Source organism: Equus quagga, chromosome 13 (genome assembly GCF_021613505.1).
Source record: "Equus quagga isolate Etosha38 chromosome 13, UCLA_HA_Equagga_1.0, whole genome shotgun sequence".
NCBI lineage: Eukaryota > Metazoa > Chordata > Mammalia > Perissodactyla > Equidae > Equus > Equus quagga.
In genome coordinates, this window is record NC_060279.1 from 23,017,913 (window position 1) to 23,040,185 (window position 22,273).

The 22,273-nt window shown below is 49.0% G+C and overlaps 1 protein-coding gene across 4 annotated transcripts in view; it reads right to left on the bottom strand.

Annotated features, from left to right (window-relative positions):
* Positions 1-22,273, bottom strand: part of VASH2 (vasohibin 2) — a 37,795-nt gene that overhangs the window by 4,696 nt on the left and 10,826 nt on the right. For 3 of the 4 annotated variants that reach the window (XM_046682265.1, XM_046682266.1, XM_046682267.1), the window contains 4 exons: positions 19,951-20,007; positions 19,407-19,481; positions 12,557-12,938; positions 11,278-11,393 (listed from right to left, as the gene is read on the bottom strand). In XM_046682265.1, the coding sequence (XP_046538221.1) occupies positions 11,278-11,393; positions 12,557-12,938; positions 19,407-19,481; positions 19,951-20,007 (630 nt within the window). The remainder of the gene's footprint in view (positions 1-11,277; positions 11,394-12,556; positions 12,939-19,406; positions 19,482-19,950; positions 20,008-22,273) is intronic. The other variant, XM_046682268.1, reaches the window with a different exon arrangement.

The following is a 22,273-nucleotide window of genomic DNA, read 5'->3' on the forward strand; positions in this document are numbered from 1 at the left end:
AGGAATCATGCCTCTTATTTCTTTGCGTCTCTTCTCATGGTGCCCGGGATACACAGGTGATGCTGATAAATATGGCTGACTGGGGGTAGGAATCCCAATACTTCCTTGTGTGTAGCTCCCTGCTCGTTGCATCAAAGAGCTCAAGGCTTCTGACCTTCGATGGTGTCCTCCAGCCCATACGTGCCCTGGAGATAAACAAAAGAACCACTGCCTACAGCCTGGCAGAGTGGCCCCCAGGGGCCGCTGGGAGGACCGTTCTTAAATTGACGGCTCAACGGAGCACACTTTTGCTTGAGGATTCAAACCTAAACTTACACTTCTGACCTAGTCCTCAGCCCACGCATGCGGAGAGAACTAGGGTTCTCACAGACAAGTCAGGTTCCGAGTCCGTGTGTATCTAGTCCATTTTGTCATAAAGCCTGAAATGAAGTCTCTGTTTTGCTTCCTTGCCTGTCATCTTTACAAATACCTAATATGGGACTTTTTGCCTCAAGCAGACTCCCCGTAAGTTAGCATCGGCCTAAGGGAAATGTGGTTAGGAAAGACAAATCTGCTTCTCCCCTCCTCAGTGTGCCCCACTTTTAGAAAATTCAGTAATCAAAATTCACTTGCCAAAGGATAAGCTTGAAGTACCCATAGGCATTCCTCACTTTAGAAAAGGATCAAATGGGGGGTCGTTTCCTAGAGCAATGAAAGTATGACCTCCACACTACCTTTCCTGGCGGTCTAACTGTGTAAGCATACAGTCCTCATCCAAATATGAACTACATTTGTATTGGATGATTTTTTTAGCTGATCTTTTTAATGATCTGTGTGTGGCCCAGTCTGTTAGTGGCCCCTCAACATCCACTCTCCCCTTCTTCCTTAATAAAAGATTTTTACTGGGCACAGAGCTGCCCAGATTACAAACTACATTTCCCAGCCTCCCTGAAGCCGGGCAGGCACTGGACTCAGGTGTAGCCAAGGAGAGTGAAGTGGAAGGGTGCTGTTGGCAGTCAGTTACCAAGACACCTCTTCCAAAGACACCAGGCGTGTGCCTTTCATCCTTTTCTTTCCCTTTCTCTTCTTTCTTGTGGAAGCGATGGCTGGAGCTTGGCCCTCGAGGTGGCACACTAGAGAGGCAGAGCGCTAAGAAGCTCCCTACCACCTCCGTTGAGCTGCTCTCACATTATGGTGAATGGTGGTTAAGTCACTCTCAGACCCGATCTTAACGGGTACCACTTCCCTCCATTAACTCACTAAGCGCTGATTCAGACATGATGCTAATGACAGTGGTGGGCATGGAGTCGGCCTGCGGAAGGTTAGTATGTGGAAGAACATGTTCCTAGCAAGTTCTCTATAATTCCACTCAGGAAAAGCAGCCACACCCTAAATGAAGTCCGGAGACTCATTTCTAAGCATCAGTCTTCTTCCCTGGAGCCCTGCACACTATGTAGGACCTAAGCTGTGGTGGCCCTTTACATCCCCGTTGTCTCTGAAAATCAGGCAGTTCCCTGAGCTTAACAAGAAAATCCCTGTTCCAGGGTCCGTGCAGCACCTATCAATTAGCTCACCCGATTTCGGACCCTCGCACATGCTTTCTTCCTGGCCTGGCATCTTCCTCAACACCAAGTCACACCTCTCCTCCTCCTGAAACACTCAATGTCCTGCCCTTCATATATGAAGACAATGCTAATGAGACACGAGCTTAATATTGTTTCTCAGGTGTTGGAATAAATCTGCACTGACCTATTTTTCTCTCCCTCGGTCCTGTGACCAACAGCACCTGCTGGAAAGTCGGTGGCAGGACAGGCTACAGGGCAGATCTGGGAAAGAACCAACCCTGCCCCTCAGCCCTGTAATGTGGGCTTCCCTGGGGTCACAGCAGCCACCAGCCACAGGCCAGGCCACAGGCATGCCGCATCCTCAGAAGCCGTTTTTTGGCCACTCATCTGACTTCCTCACTTTGGAGCCCCTCAGCCCTGAGGAACAGAATTTTCATCACATTTTTTTAAGTCAGTGTGTTCTTAAGACTTCACCCTGTACCTTTAACCACGCTCTGTTATTGGCACCCTTGAAAATAGGTGCACTCGCATTGGGGGTCTTTGGCCTCCTTTTTCTAAACCTTTCCTTGGCACCTCCATCAGTTCCCCTGCGCCTTCCAGGTGCTGAGAAATCACCATCAGACATCGCTTTTATTGATCACGCACTTACTGTGCACCAGGCATTGTTCTGAGAGGTTTACATGGATTAATTCATTCTCACCATAACTTAATGGGGGCGATACTGTGGCGACCCATTTTACAGAGGAAGAAATGGAGGCACTGAAAGGGGACTTGCTCAAAGCAGAGTCACATGGTAGGCAAGTGGCAGAGCCAGGGTTTTCCCCCAGCATCCAGAGCCCATGCCCTTGATCGTGACACAAACTGCCCCCCATCCTCCCACTCCCCACGCAAAGCATCTGAGGGTGACACCACAGCCACCCCTACCTCTGCTTCTTGGCTTGTGGAATGCCCTCCCCCATGCCTTCCTGTCATCCTCTCAAGGTCCAACCCAAACGCCACTTCTCCCATGAAGTACTTTCTGACTTCCTTCCCTCACAATGCACTGCTCCTTGCTCTGTATCTTATGTCACTTCCTTTTGTACATCTGTCAAAGAATCCTGCGGGCTCATAATCTTTGTGCCTGCCTCGGAGACTGAACAACTTGAGAGCAGGGATCAAGTAAATTCATCTGTGAATCTCCACTGTTGAATATCCTGTACTTCTCCATAAACTTTGGTCGAGTTCTCACTAACGTGTAAATGGCTGATAGGGCTTCATTATGTTACCTTTATCGTGGGGTATTTTTGTTTTAACAAAGACAAAGTCCGAAGCCAGGAATTCAAGTCGCCATGACAACATTCTAAGAATTAACGAGTAGGAAGAATTTTTTTTTTCTATGTAGGAGAACCTTTACCTTATTTCTGGAAGCCACTTGAGGAAACTTCTTACTTGTAAAGCTGAATGTGGTTCTGTAATAACAGATAGCTTGAGGGCTCCCAAAGGAAAAGGCCTACGTTGTCTCCTTCCTGTGTATCCCCACCTCTCCCACCCACCCTTAGGTACCCAGAACCCAGAGGAGAAAAAAAAAACTATTATTGGCAGAAAGTAAGTTCAACTGAGATTCCCAGTGAACTGCCTGGAAGATGAAACCCTTTTCTTTTACAGCAGCACTGGCTGCAATTTCCTGGCCTGGCGAAGGGCAGAAGTGGGTTATCACAGCATGCCACCTGCCTGTGGGGCCCAGCCAGAAATACTGTTCCGTGCTTGCCAGCTCATATCAGGGCCAGAGCTGGGTGAGCTCTCGTGTGTGGAGGGCCTCTTCCGAGGGCTCCCCCAGCTATAATTAGGATGTGGCAAGGGGATTTATTTTTAACAAACACAGGCACCAGGATGATGATTCAGCCGGGTCTGCACTTGCCCAGAACTTCTCATCAGAGCCAGGGTTATTATTTTAGAGTGAACAATATATTTCTCCAAACCCCTCCCCAGTCCAAACAAGGAAAACATCAAAGGATCTCCTTCTGAAAGGCTCTCAGGCCGCCTTCTGTGTAGGGGAAGCAGGGCTGGGGACTCTGTTTCCTTTGACACACTTTCTTCTGTCTGCACACAGATGGATAATCCCAGCCTCAGCTGTCGTCACGGAAATGCATCCAGGGTGAACTAGGGTGACTGCCTGATGGCCTGGTCCCAAGTGTCCCCTCAACCCTGACCTCGGCCTGCATCCCAGGAGTCAGCTGTGGCCGAGGCCGTGCAGAGGCGGAGGCAGGTTGGGGAGGACAGGGCAGTGGCTCCACAGGGAAGGTATGCTGTGCGAAATACTACCAGTATTCGCCGCCGCTGCCTAAACCTTGACAGTTCAGGGGGCGTGAACCATCTCCCATATGGGCCAGGCAGCACGTGAGTCTTCCATCCACCCTGAGGCAGCCTCAGTGCTGAGGAAGAGCTCAGCTGGAATGGATGTTGGCGTCAGTGAAGCCACAAGAAGCCTCAGAACCAGAAAGTGATGGCAGCATGTTGCTGGAGACTGAAGTGAGGAGGACTTCCCATCCTGGCGCTGGACAAAGAAGATCGTGTATGTCTGTACGAGACTGGGTTTCAGACAAGAACCAGTAAGTGGAAGGAAAGCCTATAGGTGCCCCCAGTCCCTTTTCTGCACCTCTGACTAAGGGCCGTGTCCCGGGCATCTCCTCTCCTCACTTCTCAACACCACCCGCCTCTCTGCTCAGCTGTTGTTGGGCAGGATGGGCCACAGGACCTGAGTGGCAGCCGGGCGAGCAGGGGTCCTCAAACCTGCTTGCTACTTACTCATTCCCAAGAATGCATTAAGCAACATTTTGTGCCAGGTCGATCTTGGGGTTACCAAGACAAATAGCAGTTCCTGCTCCCAGTGGAGCCCAAATCCACTCCCTTTCTTCCAATGGAAATTTACCTCTTCCTTCTCCCCTTCGAGTGTGAGATACTTCAGGGACATAGCCCATCTATGTCCAATTCAGGGCTGCCTGATGGGGACACACAGGCCACCAATCAGTCTACTCACACTTCTTGCTCCTGTTTTTCCCTGAGGTCACAACTCCTGGGGGAGGGGGAGGTGGTGCACATGCCTGTGTGTTCACATGCACTCACCCTCACACACAAACACACTCACAAGGACTCAGGATTCTAGAAAGTGATATACAGTAGAGGTGCGACTCTAACATTAACCTCTCAGTCCCCAGTGGTAAGATTGTGGAACAGATTAAAGCAGGGGTGGTGTTGACCCAGCATTTACAAGTTTAAGCGGAGACCCCAGGCCCTCCTTTCTTGTCTAGTCTGGCAGGAATTAGGTCAAGCCAGGCCCTGATTTAGGATTTAAGCCTATTTGGGTAGGTCTCAGCTGGAAGAACACCGGGATGAGGGAGCAGTTCCTTCCCACCTGTCACCCTCGTCCAAAGCCAATCCTGCTCCTCGCTCACATTCCTTACTCCCCAGGACTGCGGGCACCACTCCTGCCAGCTGACAGGGCAGACAGCTGAAGTTGCTATGTAATCAGACCTCAGCCAAGAGAGAGTCGGTTCTGAAGAGATCCCTAGCCCTTTGCCCTTTCTTTCAAGCCCTCCTGAGGCAGGAGGCTCTGGCCAGAGACCAAGAGCCACAGGCCACTGTCTGAGATTTCAGGGCACACCTTCTGAGCTCTGATCTCACAGCTCCTTTCTGTGACAGAGAACCCCCGGGGGGACCCCAACCCTGTCTGACTACCTACAACAGTCAGCTCTGGGGGTTCTTGGCTCCCTGCCTGAGGCAGTCTTCCTAAGACCCATCACTCCAACTCGGTTTCTTCAAGCATCCCCAGGGACCCTGGACCACATGAAATCGCAGGAGAACTAAGCTGGCAGGCCTCTGAGTTGGATGCCTCCTTCTCTGGGCTTCTGGAAAGAAACTCTACATCATCTTAGAGGTTTTACTTCTCCCTCGACAGCCTTTCTAGTTGTCTCTCTCTCTTTTTTTTTTGTCCCACTCTACCTTCCATGCTAAGGAATGTTCTCCTTTCCACTCTTGGGAATATTTTTTCATTTGGGATCTAAAGAGAATAACTTCTTGGGCCCCATTCAAAATATCTTCAATGTGATTAGCCCATGGAACCAAATTGATTCTCTATGACTTCATTATGACTTCATTTTGAAATGACTTAGTGGCCTCACTCAACCAGATGCCTGGAGGCATCTTCAAGATCCTTCATGACAGAACAGAGCAGGAATCCCATTGTCTAGCTTGTGGCCCAGCAGTGAAAGGTGGGGCTTAGTAACCTCAGTGACCCTGCGGGTCTCCAGCAGGGAGAGCAAAGCCCACTAGAGCCACAACCGTCATAGAGACAGATGACTAAGAAGGGAAATCCAGAGGAAGAAAAAGGCAGGAAAAGAACCATGACTAGCAAAGAGCAGAGGAGGAACAGAGGGAAAAAAGAGCTGGATGGGGGAGAGAAGACAAAGAGTCCTCAGGGACTCTTGTCCTAATTTAGAAGAATATTCCACGTGGTCACTGCAATTGGCATGAGCTGCTTTCATGCTCACACAGGCAGCCCAGCCAGAACACCACTGTCCGCTTACCACTGCTCTCCCAGGTTCAGGTCCCAGGCAGCAGCCAAGAGCCATAAATCATCAGAGATGGAAATGACCCCAGGGGGCATTCATGGTTCTCAGTGGAGACACTGCTGGCATTTTAAGTGGACCATTCTTTATTGGGGAGGATAGTCCTGAGCTCTGCAGGACATTTACCATTCCTGGTCCCCGGCCCTAATGGGGAGTGCCCTCTATCACCATGATAAGCAAAAACTTTCCCTCCCAGGCATTTTTAGCCCTTCTCCCCCAGAGGGTGTGCTGGCCCCCCGTTGAGAACCACTGTGAACGCCCCTCAGTGAAGAGCTGCAAGGAGACTGACGTACAGAGTTGTGAAGGAGTTGGTTTCAGTTCACAAAAGTCCTTTTAAACATGGATCTCAACCTGTATCTCCCTGTCTCTTTAAGAAACACAGGAAACAACTTGACTGTTCTTTGTGGAAAGTGCTTTAAACACTCCCAGGGGAGCAGAGTAAGAGAAAGGACTCGTGGGTGGAGGGGTAGGGGAGCCCCTGTTTCCCTCTTCACACACTGTCTCAGCTGACACCAGTGCAGTCATTGCTACTTGCCTTCCACTCAGCTAACTCTTTTTGTCAACCCAATGACACCGATCCTCCTTTCCAGAAGGATTATTCAGACAAGTGCAAAAATGGAGAGGAATGCGGGGCTGGAAGGAGCTCCAGCTGCAGGGAGGAGGTGGATGGGGGTATAAAGCCACTAAAATAAAGCCACTAAAATTACCCATGCACAGGCAGGGGCTGAGCTCCCACAGCTGGTGGGCCTCTTGCCTGTTATGGTAATTTTCCACCCTTTGGGCCACTCCCAAGCTTCATTATGGCACCCAACACATTTAGAAGTGACTTGATGGCCTTAAGTAATGGTGAAATAATAACACAATGACAGAGTCACCAAACTCTTCCTAGAACTGACCATTCTACAGTAAGTAGGATGCCCAGAGCTCGGTGGAGTTATTGGGTCATAACCAAATTTGTCCCTTTCTTGTTTCCACGTCAAAAGCAAGATTCCCCAGAGAAAAGCCTGCTTGGCGAAGGCCACAGGTAGAAGCTGAAAATCTGCTTTTCTCCAGACGCACCTGCGGGAACCAGGTGTCCTGGGTTCTAGTCTGCAGCAATGGCGGAAGCTGGGATCTGGAGCAGGAGGGAGGCGTTTGTGCTTCCGTTCCTCTTGTCCACCGCTCGCAGCCCTTCCTTCTCCTCTCATCTCCTGCATCTCTCTCCTCCTACTTCCTACATAGTAGCCCCTGTAATCCCTTACCCAGCCCTGCAACTCAGAAGTCAGGACTTAGGAAGAATTGGGGAGAGTGTCTTCTCTCCTTGTGACACCCCTATCCATTTTGAAACTTCAGCCAAGATATTTGCCCTCTAGATTCCCCTCTCAACCTCTAAACACTGGGAAAAGAGAAAAGAAGTGACAAGGGCTACCACCACCAGGAATAACCATGGTCCTACTGGATTTGCTCAAACAAAATTGTCCACAGGAACCCACAAGCCACTGGGCTCCCTGGATGGTCAAGCACTTCCAAGGCTACCTGGCTCTAGTCATGAAAAAAAAAAATCCTCAAAGACTGACCCATTGGAAGGAGTTTACGAAGGAAGACTCTTGGGACTCAGTGTTCTGCCCAGGAGAAAGGGCTGTGGGGAAGGGGCACGGGTCTGGGGGATTAGGGGGCTGGTTGTGGCCACTCTTAACCATTTTTAAATAGTAAATGTTTTCACTGAACCATGAGTCATGACCTCTGCACTCCTGGGGACTGCCCTGCTGGGCTGGGATGCACTTCGGGGCAAGGAGGGAGGAGAGTGATGGAACTGAATCTCCGTCTTCCCGCAGGTCGTCCTTCCTGACCCTTCAGTGACTACTGCCCTCGCCCAGTCCTCCTCTCCACTCCCAGGCCCACTCCCACGCTTCAGGTGGGCAGGAGGGCAGAGGGCAAGTGGGCCTGACACGAGGTGGCGGCTTTGCACTCACAACCGTGGCAGTCTACCAGCTGTCTTCTGCAGGTGCAGGCTTGGTCGCTTGCCTTGGCTGTATGACAAAGTAGCCAGAGATTAGGCTACGGGCACAGGCTGGGGATGACTGAGAACCAGGTTTCTCTATCTGGCCCCCAAGAAAATGGCCAGCTGGGCTCCTCCCAGAGTGACCAGTGGGGCCCAACCTCGGGGGCCAGGCCAGGGTCACACCGTCTGACTTCACCTCAGCAACCTCATTATCCCAAGGCCCAGGCAGGACCAAGCAGGGCTGAACCCCCGAATCATGCTCAACGGCCTCCCCTGCCCCTCTCAGCAGACCCCATACCTTCATCTTGATATTCTGTTATTTTTTAAGGTCAACCCCCAAGTCAGCTCTCCCATTCTGATTGCTCAAACGGTGGATCTCCAAGTGTGGTCCCTGGACCAGCAGCATCAGCATCCCCTGGGAACTTGTTAGGACAGCACATTTTCAGGCCACACCCAGATCTGAGGAATCAGAAACCCTGGGGGAGGGCCTGGCAATCTGCTTTAACAAGCCCTCGGTGATTCTAGGCTTGCTCAAGTTTGAGGACAGGGTTTAGGATCCTTCTCTCTCTCCTCAGCTGGGCCCCCAAGCTGTGTGCAGCCCCTTTGTCACCCTGTACTGATAACCCACCTCTCTTCCTCACTCCCGTAGATGACTCAGCCCCCTTTACCGGCAGGAAAAAAGCCATTTAATGTACAGCCCGCCACCTTCTGCCTCCTCATCTGCCTCACACCCTCCCTGATTTCCCCCCTTCCTTTGCTCCCACCCTCTTAACAGCTGTCTTCTGCAGGCACAGGCTGCCCCTTCACACTCCTGATCCATTCTCTCTCTCTCTCTATTCCTTCCCCATTGCCTCTTCTGGTTCTTCTTCTGGCCTACTCAGGGCCTTGACGTCACTTCTTCTTCTCTTCTCTCTTCTTTCTTTCCTTACAAACGTATCCAGCTAATGTCTCAACTGTCACTTCTAAGTAGACGACTCTAACATCATTATCTCTACTCCCCAGCTTGCTCAAACTCCAGAGCTGCATTTTTAACAGCTTCTAGGACCCTCCCCCAGATGCCTAAAAAGCACCTCAAATTCCACAGCCCAAACTCAAGCTCGCCTTCTTCCTCCGCTCTTCTCAAACCACCACTATCACCACCACCACTTAGCTTATCATGCTGACTTTTGTCTCCACAACCAGGCTCTAAGATCTTATTGCCTTTACCCTTCCTGGGCAATCACAGTAACTTTTTCTGGTTAAAAATTTAACACGCCTTAGACTGTAAAGTTCCTGTGGATCCAGGTAAGATGGATCCAACAGGAACCGTCTTAAAAGCCAACTGCTGCCATTCCGTGCGTAAATCCATCAGGTGGAACGCTTGGGGTTTCGTGTGCTCCGGACTCCAGAGTCTAGAGGGAAGAGCAGAACTTTATGGCCTGTTCAGTGTTTGCTGAAGACTGGGAGCTCCTAAGGGAAGGACGCAGCCCTCCATGGGCAGAAAGGACAATAAATCAGATTAAAGGGCCCTCCCCACCCCTGCTTCATGAGCAATCAGATTCCTATTTCTGGGTCACTCACTCTATTCTAAATGACCCTCTGGGGAGGGTTTACATGTTCATAGTCCCCTGAGACAACTGCTACTTTGTTCAGAGAAAGCAATGAACAGATGTCTGAATCAGAGAGGACAGCTGGGATTAGGGTCAGGTCAAGGGTCAAAGGCAGTGGTCAACATCAGGGGCAGGATTAGGGTTAGAGGCCATGTGTGAAACGTTTGAAGCTGTCCTGCTCCCTAACAGGACAAACCTATGCTGAAGCCATGCTAATCTCCAGCTTCTCTTGCTCCAGGAGCACCCAGCCCTCCCCCAGCATCATCCCTCCCCTTTCAAAGCCTGGACTCCAGTCGTTTTAGCCAAGGCCTTCCTGGCTGCAGATGCTGAACCCTGGGACTGGCAATAGGAAGTGGAATGGAGACAAACAGGGAACCTCCCTTGGAACTGACAATACTTCATGCTGTCCTATTCTTCTAAAAACAGAACCAATACTCCCCCCTCTGCCACCTTCCCAGGGTCAGGGGACAGGGGTTTTAGCCCCAGGTCCATCACTGACCAGCTCTACAAGACAGCACCAGATAACACATCTTTCCTGGGTCCTTGTTTCTTCATCTGAAAAGGAAAACTGTAAAACTCTCCCTGTTTACTCTCCAGGATGGATGTGACAACAAGAATATACTGTGTAAAAGCAGTTCACGTTAGCAAATCACTCTCGTTACACTTTCTGACTCACTCCTTAGAACCACCCGGTGAGACAGGCAGGGAAAGCATCTTTGACGGAAGACGAAACTGAGGCTCTCTAAGGTTGCCCAGTCTACAAGGCTTGTGTGCAGCAGAGCTGGGGCTCATGCTGGACCTCTGCACACTGTACCACATGGTCCCCAGCATGGTAAGGACATCGTGTGACACAGCATGCTGCTGTTACTAATACAAGCATTATTTTTTTCCCAGTGTAATTATGGCCCAAATATTTGCTAGTGGATTATCACTGGTTACTCCAGGCATCCTCAGCATTTCCAGTCTGTCATTTCTTAAGTGGGTCATTTTGACCCAAGAAGTAGGTGCGGAATCACTAGCTTCAGGGCTAAAACAAGGGAGGGTAGAGTCAGCCAAGGAAGAGGATGAGACTGGGTATTTCTGATCCATCCCCAGAGGGCGATCACACTTTCTGCTGGGCACAGAGGGGTACAGGGTTTTAGGAAAGTTCATCAATTGCAACAATCCCATCATTGGGGTGAGAGAACTTAAGTGTGGAAAGGTGACATGACGTGCTTAAGGACACGTAGCTCCTAAGTAGCTGAGCTGGCTCCAGACCCAGGTTTCCTAATTCTAAGCCCGGTGCTCCTTCCATGCTGCCAGGATTTCGGGGTATTCTTCATCTCATGCTGCCTGGGGCTTATTCCTCCATCTGTGTCTACAGCTGACAGTTAGTAGCGTAAGAGCAATGGGAGTGATGCGCATGGTGGATCTCTTCCCTAAGAGAAGCCCCCTGAATAAGGGGCAGTCCTCTTGGAGATATCTGTCTGGTTCAAATGACATGCCTTAGACATACCTTTGTCCCCATGGGCCAGGAGAGCTTCATGAATGTGTACTGGGAAAGAGGAAATGCTACTCACGACTTGTCTCGCCTGCCGAGCCGTCTCGGGGGGCTTGCCTGTCTCCTTCGGGGCGACAGGGATTTCCCTCGGCTTCTCACTTGGGTTGGAGAGTGGGCACTTGCAGGTTTCAGGATCTGAAGGAGATAGGAGGAGTTACCGTACTGCTTCCTAACAGATCCTACTCTCAGGTCCTCCTACAGCACAGCATCCCAGCCCCAGCCCACTCATGATCCCATGGTTTAACAGGCGCTGAGCTGGAAGATCTGAGACACAGATGTTCCTCTCTCATTCTGCACTGGCAAGAGGCAAGGGTGCCACTTCCCAAGGGTGGCATGATCACACTGTGCCCCCATTCCTATGGCAGAGAGAGGAGTAGAGCCCAGTTGCTCAGCCTCCTGGGGCCACGTTTGGTTTCTCAGCAAGTTCCTCTCTTGTGCAGGCAGAGTCCCACATGCATTGCTCCAGAAACCAGCTTGTTCTTCCTCTGGCTCTCCCACCCCCCAACACACACACAGCATGGTTTCAATTTATCATGAATCTCCATTCCAGGTCCCAGAGTGAAGAGGACAAGTCCTCAGGTGCTAAATATAACCAAAGCTGAGGTCAGCATAATCCCTGTCCCCTGTGGTCCTCAGTGTCTGCACAGGAGTTCTCTCAGTGACTCCACAAGCCCTGAAGGAACAAGGACCAGCAGGCATCTTGTCACTTTGAAAGTGACACGGTAGAAAGAAGAAAGACTTATGAGTATAGTTCATATAAAGCCAGCACAGTGAAGGCTTTCTAATTTGCTATTGTGACACGAGGTCAGAATTTTATGTCAAGGGGCTTTGCAACTTATAAAGCAAAGCAGAGATATAATGTGACTCTGAAATAGATTATAAACAGAGTGACTCATTCATCCTGATTTGCCCAGGACTTTCCTGGTTTTAATACTGAATATCTCATGTCCTGGGAAACTGGGGTGACTGGTCACCCTATTATGAAGACAAAACAGAACAAAACTAGAACCTTAATATAAAATGACTGACATTTTAGATTTGATTTCATAGAAGGAATTGCAGGCCAAGACATAACATTTAAATTGACTTTAGCTCTGGTTTTTGAAGTAGCATGTGCAAAGAGGGACTTTATATCAAATAGAGAATGACTTCCCTTTTGTTTTAATGGAGTGGCCACTAAGCAAGATGCCCTCAAGAAACTTTGACCATCCCAGAATATGGGGCATGGGGCAAGAGGAAGAGAGAGAGAAAGGGGAAACAGCTCTCTTGCATTGTTTAATTGCCTTCCCAGTACCTACCTTCATTCTCATGTCCCTGGCATATTTTTCCAGCTCCTTCCTTATATCAGCCCTCAACATCTTTGAGACATTAAGGACCAGCTGCTTCCACTCAATGGGCTGGAAGCTATGAGGCTCATGGGGGACGTACAGCCCAATCTTGACCTTCTTGACTGTGTGCAGGTATTTCTTGTAGGAGTCTTCAAAGTCAAAGATGAGGTCACTCAGAGTCCGAAAGGTCAACGGCTTGTCCATCAGCTCAGCCCTTCGGCTCATGCCCAGCGAGCCATAGCGGCCGTTGCAATAAATCCCCAGCACAACATGGTGAAAGTAGTTTCCTGAGAAGTAGGTTTTAAAGCTGATGGGGAATCGCTCAATGGAAGGCTGTCCATTGGTTAAGTATCTGAGACAATCTGAGTCAAGGAGGAGAAAGGAGGCTTTGACAATCCACAGAGCTTGGACTCCCAGGAAGGGACAGTGGCCCACAGGGTCAGTGAGTCCATCCCTCTGCCTCTGAGCAGGCCCACCTCAAACCTTTCCAGACTGATTCCTTTCTAATGGATTCACTCGATGTCTTTGGGTACCTACTGTATGGTACATCCCAAAGCCAAAGTAACATGGGACAAAGAGGAAAAACTTGCCATCTCTAGTAATTAAATAAATGCAAAACAAAACAATAACAAAGTACTTTAACCTCCCTCAGTTTTCTACAGGGGTTGATGAGACATTAAAGTTTTTTTTATGCAGTCAAAATCATGTTCTCAGACATTAATTCTGCCAGGAGTGTGTGGAACAGACCAAGAATTGAAGGCCTCTGCCAATGGTCCAGGGGAGAAACAACAACTAGAATCAAGACAAAGGATTGGAGATGTAAGAGAGACAGGCTGGTTGACTATCTGGATGGGAAGGGAGAGAAAGGTGTCAGAATCCGTGATACCCGCACCTTGTCTGCTCCTCTCATTGGCCCGGGGCACACCCAGGCCAGCAACCTTGGCTACCACACAGAAAGCTGCCCGCAGCTCCTGCACCTCAGGCTCCCCTCAGTCCCCAACCCACTTAGTGTCACCGCTCGGCTCTCTCCACACACTGGCCCATTTGCACTGAGTAACCCAGCCTCTTACCGTTACCTCAGTTTGGGTCCAGCAGCCCCCTAGGGTGCAGCTTCAAGTAATTGCCCCGCTGACTCCACACACTAGAAGAATGGACAAGAGGCACCACATCTTCAAGTCCATCTCAAAGTCCCCAGACAGCCCTGGCAAGGCCATGGTGACCCAAGGGCGTAGCTTGTCTGGAGTGGGATATTGGGAACTCATAATAAACTCTGCTGAAAATCTTTGGTGACTCCAGTCTTTCTACCAAATAATAATCCAGGTTCTTAACATTATGCATGGAAAGTGCTCAGTAAGTGGGTACTGTTCTCCACACTCAGAATTTGTCTTCACCATGTCTTGCCCTCACTCCAATTTACTTTCCACACAGTGGCCAGAATGATCTCTGTAAGCCAAGATTTGGTACACGCCATTCTTCCGCTTAAGTTTTCAGTGTCTCACATCTTCTCCAGGACTTGGTCCAAATCCCTGAGCCAAGTCCTGCCATGATTTAGGCCCTTCTCATCTCTCCTTGTGCAGTCTCATTTCCCCACACCCTGGGCTAGCACACTGACCTCCAGTAGACCCCTGACATTTTTGCAGGAAACACCCTGAGACCACAAAGAATCCACAGATCTATGCCCATGCCCTCAGCACATATATTTCCCCATAATATGAAGTCAAATATCATTGAAAATTTTAAATGATCTTTATAAGCTATGAGACCAAAGTGATCCATGAAACTTTCAAAAATATGCTAGTAAACACACTCCACACTACATTATGTCCCTATCATAGTATAACTACTTCTTTTTTTTTTTTTTTGAGGAAGATTAGCCCTGAGCTAACACCTGCTGTCAATCCTCCTCCTTTTGCTGAGGAAGACTGGCCCTGAACTAACATCTGTGCCCATCTTCCTTCACTTTATATGTGGGATGCCTACCACAGCACGGCTTGCCAAGCGGTGCCATGTCCACACCTGCGATCCGAACCGGTGAACCCTGGGCCCACAAAGCAGAATGTGCGCACTTAACCGCTGCGCCACCGGGCTGGCCCCTCATAGTGTAACTTCTTTTATAGCTTCACTCACACATCAGACTTATAGTGCGGGGGATTCAAACCTGGCCAAGATCCTTGGGGTCTCATAAGAATCATGAGTGATAAGGATGCTATGGGCTTATTCTCTTTACACAGGCTGTACCTCGACTGGAACAGCCTCACTACTATCGCCTCCCCTTTCCTGGGGCTGATACCTTCCCTGACCTTCCTCAGTGTGGGTTAAGTATCCCCTCTTCCCCCACAAGAGCTCCCCTAGCACTTGGTGCTTAATCATCAGGCAGTGTCATTGTTTTTTTTGTATCTTGTGAGGTCAGGAGTTGTGTTTTGCATCTTGGTATCCCTGGGCACAGCACAGGCCTGGCACACAGAAGTGCTTGGTTCATGCTTGCTGAAACAGTGAACCTTAGATTGGAAGACATATTTCCTTAAAAGGACTGCACTCGGTGAGGCGGCAAACGCAGATACCCTTAAAGATACCCTTAAAAGAAAGAAGCTGGTAGAACCCAGCCCACAGCCCTGAGGTCAGCTTTGTCCTCTGCCCTCAATTTAATCACAGATGGCTCCTTTCCATAATGGTTATCTGCTTGCTCTTCACTTCATTGTGTGAGATTAACTGACAGTGAGGGAGTGAAATCACGTCCTTCTGAGTCCTCTTACCTAAATTCTTACTTGCTTTCTGGGGCGAGTTCTCTGGGGCTGGAATGAGGGCATTCCCTAGTTGTTTAAGTCAGTGTAACAAACACTTACTGAGTGAGTATCTCCTGTGCCAGACAGTCTGCTAGGAAGGGCTGTGGAGCCAAAGATGAAGAGTGCAGCCCTTCTCTGGAAGTGTGGTGGGGAGACAGACTCAAAATGACACAATATAATCAGTACGGCAGTTCCTCCAAAAAATAAACATAGAATTGCCATATGATCCAACAATTCCACTTCTGGGTATATACCCCAAAGAATTAAAATCAGGAACTCAAACAGATACTTGCATACCCATGTTCTTAGCAGCATTATTCACAATAACCAAAAGGTGGAAACGACCCAAGTGACCACCAGTGGATGAATGGATAAACAAAATGTGGTATATACATACAATGGAATATTATTCAGCCTTAAAAAGGGAGGAAATTCTGATACCCGCTACAACATGGATGAACGTTGAGGACATTATGCTAAGTGAATAAGCCAGTCACAAAAGGGCAAATACTGTATGATTCCCCTTTATGAGGTACCTGGAGTAGCCAAATTCATGGAGATAGAAAGTAGAATGGCAGCTGCCAGGGACTGGGAATCCTGTGTTTAATGGACATGGCATTTCAGTCGAGGAAGAAGTAGTTCTGGAGATGGAAGGTGGCCACAACTGCACGACAGTGTGAATGTTCTTAATGTCGCTGAACTCCACACTTAAAAATACTTAAAATGGTAAATTTAGCTACGAATATTTTACCACAATTTTTTTAAAAACCCTCATTTGCAATATATTTATGTCAAGTCATTATGCTGTACACCTTATATTGATACAGTGCTGTATGTCAACCATATCTCAATAAAACTGAAAAAAAAGTGATGTGTGCTGTAAAAGAGGCAAGCCCATGACCTCAGGGAGGGCAGAGAAGAGGCCTCAGTGCACCCACACTGGAATTAGTCTTACAGGGCAAGTCAGCCAAGTGAGAAGAGGGAGTGGGGAGAGGACCCGAGAGACCGCCAGTCCATCCTGTCACAAGTCACCAATTGCTAGGGTTTGTTCCATTATTAAGGCATTCTGCAAAGCTGTGGGACCTGAAGCATCTGGGAACAGAGAGGGAGGGATCAAGGAAGTGTGGACGAGGGCAGGGAAGTGGCCTGAGCTTTCCTAGGGAAGAGGGAGCAGCAGTATCCCAAGCTCCTGGAAGACCTGCCGAGAATCCAGCCTGCTGGGGATATGCCTAACTGCCTCTACTGTTGAACATGTTACTTGAAAAAACCATAGCACTTTAGTTTCAGGATTGAGCCCCACCAGGGTGAGTGAGGCCCCCAAAAGAGCTGCCATGATTTGGAAAATAATTTGGACGCAAAGGTCTGTCTCTCCAGCGTGCATGTGCAAATACGCACACGCACTCAAACAGGATGAAGTGGCTCTTCACAAATAAATCTTGATCTCAAACAAGACAAAACAGGGCAGGACAAGCCAATGGAGACAGGCTTCCAAGCAGCAGCCAAGCTGACCTGTTTCAAAGTTGTCAAGGCCCCACTTGTTTCTCGGGACCTGCGAAGGGGCCAATGGGAGACAGACAGACGATGCGAGTCATGTCCTTCATTCTGCCCACGAGGACAGCAGGCCACAGAGATGCTGACACAGAGCAAAGACAAAGATGCTGTAACTTTCAGAACTCAGGTCTGAGTTTCTTGTCTGCGTGCAAGAGTCAAATTTCCCTGAGTTTGGCAGTGTGAGCTGAATTTCTCCACCCTCCCCACCTTCCTGGCACTTTTCTGAAATGTCAAACCAGCAAGAACAAAGGAAAACCAAGAGCACACTATCCTCTGACTTGGACAGGCCCAGAGGCTGGCACAGGTCTATCCCCCACAATCCCGAGAGGCTTTAGGTCATTTAGGTAAAGTAGAGTAATGCTTGGATTTATAAAACAGCACAGGGACGAGACTATTGTGTACAAGACTGTCGCGTCCAGCAAGATGACCTCTGCCAGGTGCACTCAGACCTCCGTCAGCGAAGGGTCTGAAGGGAGCTGGTCCCCCAGTGAAGGGCCTGTGCTGGTGTTCGCCCACACTGATCTCCGCCAGCAAATCCCTGACAGTTGTTCACCCCCACTAAACTTGCAGGAGGCTCTCCACCAGCTGTGGCTGACTCCTGCCACGAAACGATGGGGCCCAGAGCCATCTGCCGCCCCCACCCTGTCCTGCCCTTCTGCTGGGCTCCCCAGGCACACGTTTCACCTCCTTTCTGGGGAGCAGGGAGGAGCTATGACAGGAGGGCTGGGGAAGGGCCACAATCAGACTTAAGTTTCCATTTTTCAAATGTCAGCCTGGGCACCTGTGGACAATCTTGTTTCAGATCAGGGCTGCCTGTGTCCTGCAGACTGCAGAGGGGCGGAGGCTCCCCTTCCCACGAAAATGTTCAGGAGACCAGGAAAACAGACTACACCTAGCCTACTGCCCCCGTCTGATTCTGAGCCCCTTCTCCTTCTGCTGACTTCTGCATCTTCTTTCTCTCCTGGTTTTCCCTCTACCTCTCTAACTTTCCTTCTTAGTCTCTGTCATGGCCTCTTTGTGCCCAGCTAGACCAAAAAGCAATGGGATTTCGTCCTTATCTTTTTCTCTTCTCACTCCTTGAACACCAACTACCACCTTCTAAACACTCACAGCTCCCAAATTTTTATCTCTAATGCAGAGCTCTCTCCTGAACTCCACACTCCAAATACACCACCCCGACATCCCACAGGCACCTCAGTTCAACATGACCACAATTGAACTCATCTCCCCACAAATCTGATCCTCCCCTTTAAGTCTCTCCCTTGGACTATGGCACTATTGTCCAATCACCTAGTTTGTGATTGCCAGAATGTGGGGTCATCACCTCTTTCTCCTCACATCTAATCAGTCCACAAATGGTGCTGATGACACCTCCAACTCCTTCCCTCCACCTTCATTGCCACTATGTCAGTTCAGGTCTGGGCTGAAGTGTCTCGCCCCTCTGTCACTCTCATCCCTCCAGCCCAATCCAGAAGCCTGTATTTGTTGACTCCTTCCTCATTAACTCCTGCACTCAGTTGGCCTCCAAGTCCTGCAAATTTTATCTCCTTGAGATCTCTTGAAACTGTCCCCTCAAAACTATTCCCATCACCAGGACCATGACTCAAGCATTGCTACACCCCTCATGTAACAGCTCCTAACAGGCTTTGCAGACCCAACCCCAGCCTCCTCCTGTCTGCCCTTCAATCTGCCCTGAAAGCGACCTGTCTCAAGTGCACACCTGATCATGTCATGCCTCTGTTCCAGAGCTTTCATCTGGGCTGCCCATTACCTTTTGGAAAAAGGTCACAGTTCTCAGCATAGCACTCAAAGACCTAATTGGTCTTACCTGGGACGACCTCTCAAGCTCACATCTTGCTCTGCTCCCTTGGTCACTGTTCCTTCCAGCCATCTGCCCTACAAGACTGGGAGTTTCTTTATTCTTCTATCAGATCCTGCTCGACTGTCATCACCACTAATAAGTTAGTGCCATCACAGTTTTTCTGGGCCATATTCCCTTCAGCCTGAGGAGCCATAAGTCTGGTGGAAAATGGAATAGAAAGTGTAGGAGAGACCAGACCCTTGTTTCAGCTCTATGTTCTGTAGAGTCAGGACACACCACCATAGCTTGGTCTCCTCCACAATCCACTCTTGGAATCTTCCCTGGAGATGGGTCTGGATAATCCTATTTTCCCTTGAGTGTTTTCTTGAATTTTGCTTGTGTCTAGTGAGCCCGGCCTGAGAGCTGGCCCTGATACAGGCTTCAGCCAACAGGTTCGCTGACGATGGTCCAAGTAGCCAAGCTCTGATTGGGTTCAACTCCAGATGGTGAAAGTTAAACAGAAGTTAAAGGGGAGCTTCACACTGTAAGGAGACAGCAGCCATCACCTCTATGGATCTGCAGTGTTAAAGGCACAACCAGCCCCAGAGTGAGGCCACCATGTATATCTATCTATAGCTATATCTTACAGAGTAAACTTAAGCATACATAACAGCTTAAAGGATACATGCCCAGGATGACAGCTTCAAGGCATTTGATAGGCAAGGACTCTCGAGTCATTTCTTTTGCTGTTTCCATCAACCTGTGGGATAGAACACAGCAAAGGATCTCAGGAATTACATAATTATGCAGTCGGTCTGACCATCGATCCATTAGCATGTCTCCACACTAGGCACCATGCAGAAAGAGGGAAAGGGGAGAAGTCACCTCGCAGGTGGGTGCTAGAGCACATCACACCTGGCAGAACTAAATTCCTAAATTCTCCACTCCTCTCTCCAAGAGTTAGTTCTGAGAGGTTAGTGCCCACAATTCCATTCTGTTTTCCTCCCCCACCCCGTGAAAGAGTTAGTCTCTACCACCGAGCCAGCTGTCAGAGTGGCCCAGACCTCAGCCCCACTCCAACCTGGCCCTGGGGCCGCCCCGCCCCCACCTCACCCTGTACAGACCAGGGTTTCAGAGCACTGAGATACAGGGATAGAAGGTGGGCGAGGGAGTCGGCAGCTCTCAGGTAGCAGAGAGGTCACCTGGCCCACAGATCATGCACCACTTACCCACTCAGCGGTCTCATTTTCCTAATTTCAAAGAACTGGGTCCCTGTATGATTGTATCTGTGTGAAGTATGTAAAGGGAAAGTGACAGAAAACTCCAAAGGTCCCAGTAATCCAGCAGAGGAAGCTGTGCATCGATTTCTCAAAGGGATGAGAAAGTGGGGGCTTTCCAGAAGGTGTCCAGCAGCCAATAGCCTCTTACTCTTCACTGTCTTGCCCTGTTAATCTAATTTCTAACTTAGGCCTGAAAGCACCCTGGACCTTTATAATAGCTATTTTCAATCTGCTCTGCATTCTCTTTAGTTGAATATGTGTCCTAATTCCCCTACTAGACTACAAGCTCTTTGAGGGTTGGGATCATGTATTTATCATCTTTATATCACACATAAAGCTGGCACAAGCCCAACATATTCCAGTTAGCAAATATTATTAAATGAATGAAGAATAAGTGAACAAATGAGAGGACAGATGGATGGATAAATGGGTGGATGGGTAGAAGGGTGGATGAATAGATGGATGGATAGATAGAAGGAAGGAAGGATGAATGAAACTGATGAAAGGATGGATGGAAAGCTGGATAGATGGATGGAAAGAATGGAAGGGTGGATGAATGGATGGATGGATGAATGGGTAGATGGAGGGAAGGATGAATGGAATTGATGGAATGGAAGGATGGATGAATAGATGGATGGAAAGCTGGATGGATGGATAGATAGAAGGGTAGGTGGATGGATGGATGGAAGGAATGGAAGGGTGATGGATGGAAAGGTGAATGGATGGCAGTAGGGTTTCTCAATAGTGCACAGACTGTAACAGAGCTTAGTATGGAGACATCACTTTCTTTCTTTTTTTTTTTTTTGAGGAAGATTAGCCCTGAGCTAACACCTGCTGCCAATCCTCCTCTTTTTGCTGAGGAAGGCTGGCCCTGAGCTAACATCCATGCCCATCTTACTCTACTTTATATGTGGGACGCCTACCACAGCATAGCTTGCCAAGCTGTGCCATGTCCGCACCTAGGATCTGAACCCACGAACCCCGGGCCACCGAAGCAGAACAGGCACACTTAACCGCTGCACCACTGGGCGGGCCCCAAGACATCACTTTCATTTCATGCTTGGACTGACACTTGACATTGATTACTAAATCTAAGATGACATCATTATCCACATCCTGGGATTTGCTGTTTGCCCAGGAGGTCTCAGGGACAGGCAAACTTGCACCAGGTCCTTCTGAAAGAGACCAAAGATTCCCTGATGTCATCCTCTCTGAGACTGGATCTCGATTCCTTTCTGAGCCTAAAGAAAAGTTGCTTTATACATTGCTCTTTCCTGCCTTAGACAAAATCCTACAGAAAAAGTGAATATTGGGAAGGTGCTAATGAAGCATAAACTTATAACCTAGGTGGGGTGTATGAGGTTAGACGTGTGCCCCTACAGTGGTGTAGGCAGCTACAGAGGGTGGGTGTTGAGCACCCACAGGCAACGCACACCCTCCTGAGAGGGGCTGGGATTCCTCTTCTGGTACAGACAGGCTTGGCCACTCAGACACGAGCAAGCATAACAACCACTGGGGAGCTCATTATAAGCAGATTCTGGGCTCCACCCTTGGAGGCTCTGACTTCAGGCCATGGTCCTAACTCCAGATGCCATTCAAAGTCACCCTACCTCACACTGTTGAATTGGAAGTTCCAAGGTGAGAGCTAAGGGATGATTTGAAAGAGCTCACCAATTTGGAAATTACCACAATGAGCCAAAAGAATAACCAATAACGATATAAGATTGCCTAGCTTTTTAAAAATGCAACATACAAAACCCTAGAGGTAAAAGAGAAAAATGAGAGCCTACATATTCTCACGGTGAAGTGATTTTTTTTATTTCACCAAAGATTTCATTCAAACAGTGAGATTCCCAGTATATTTAAAGTAGAATTCAATTGGAAAAAATTCTATTTGTGTGCCCAACTTTCCCCTGTTTATATATCTAGTTTATACATCTAGGGCATAAAGTGAGACAAACTTATACTAAAATAATTTAAAAAGTACCTGGCCATCCCTTCTCAGTTCCTTATACTTCTTATGCCCTGAAAGTGAGCGGGGACGGGGGGGTGGAGGAGCTGCTGGTGGCTGGGGAGAGAGCCTCCTAGAAATATTGCCTTCAGAGTGAGAGACTCACTGAGCCCAAATCTACCCTCAGAAGACTTCTCCTCACGCAGCAGAGCTCAGCTAGCACGTCTCTTCCCAGAACCCCATGCAAGTCAGCAGTCCTGTTGGCCAATGCTCTGAGGCTGTTAGAAGGGAAGGCAGGATTCGTCCTTTCATATCCCCAGC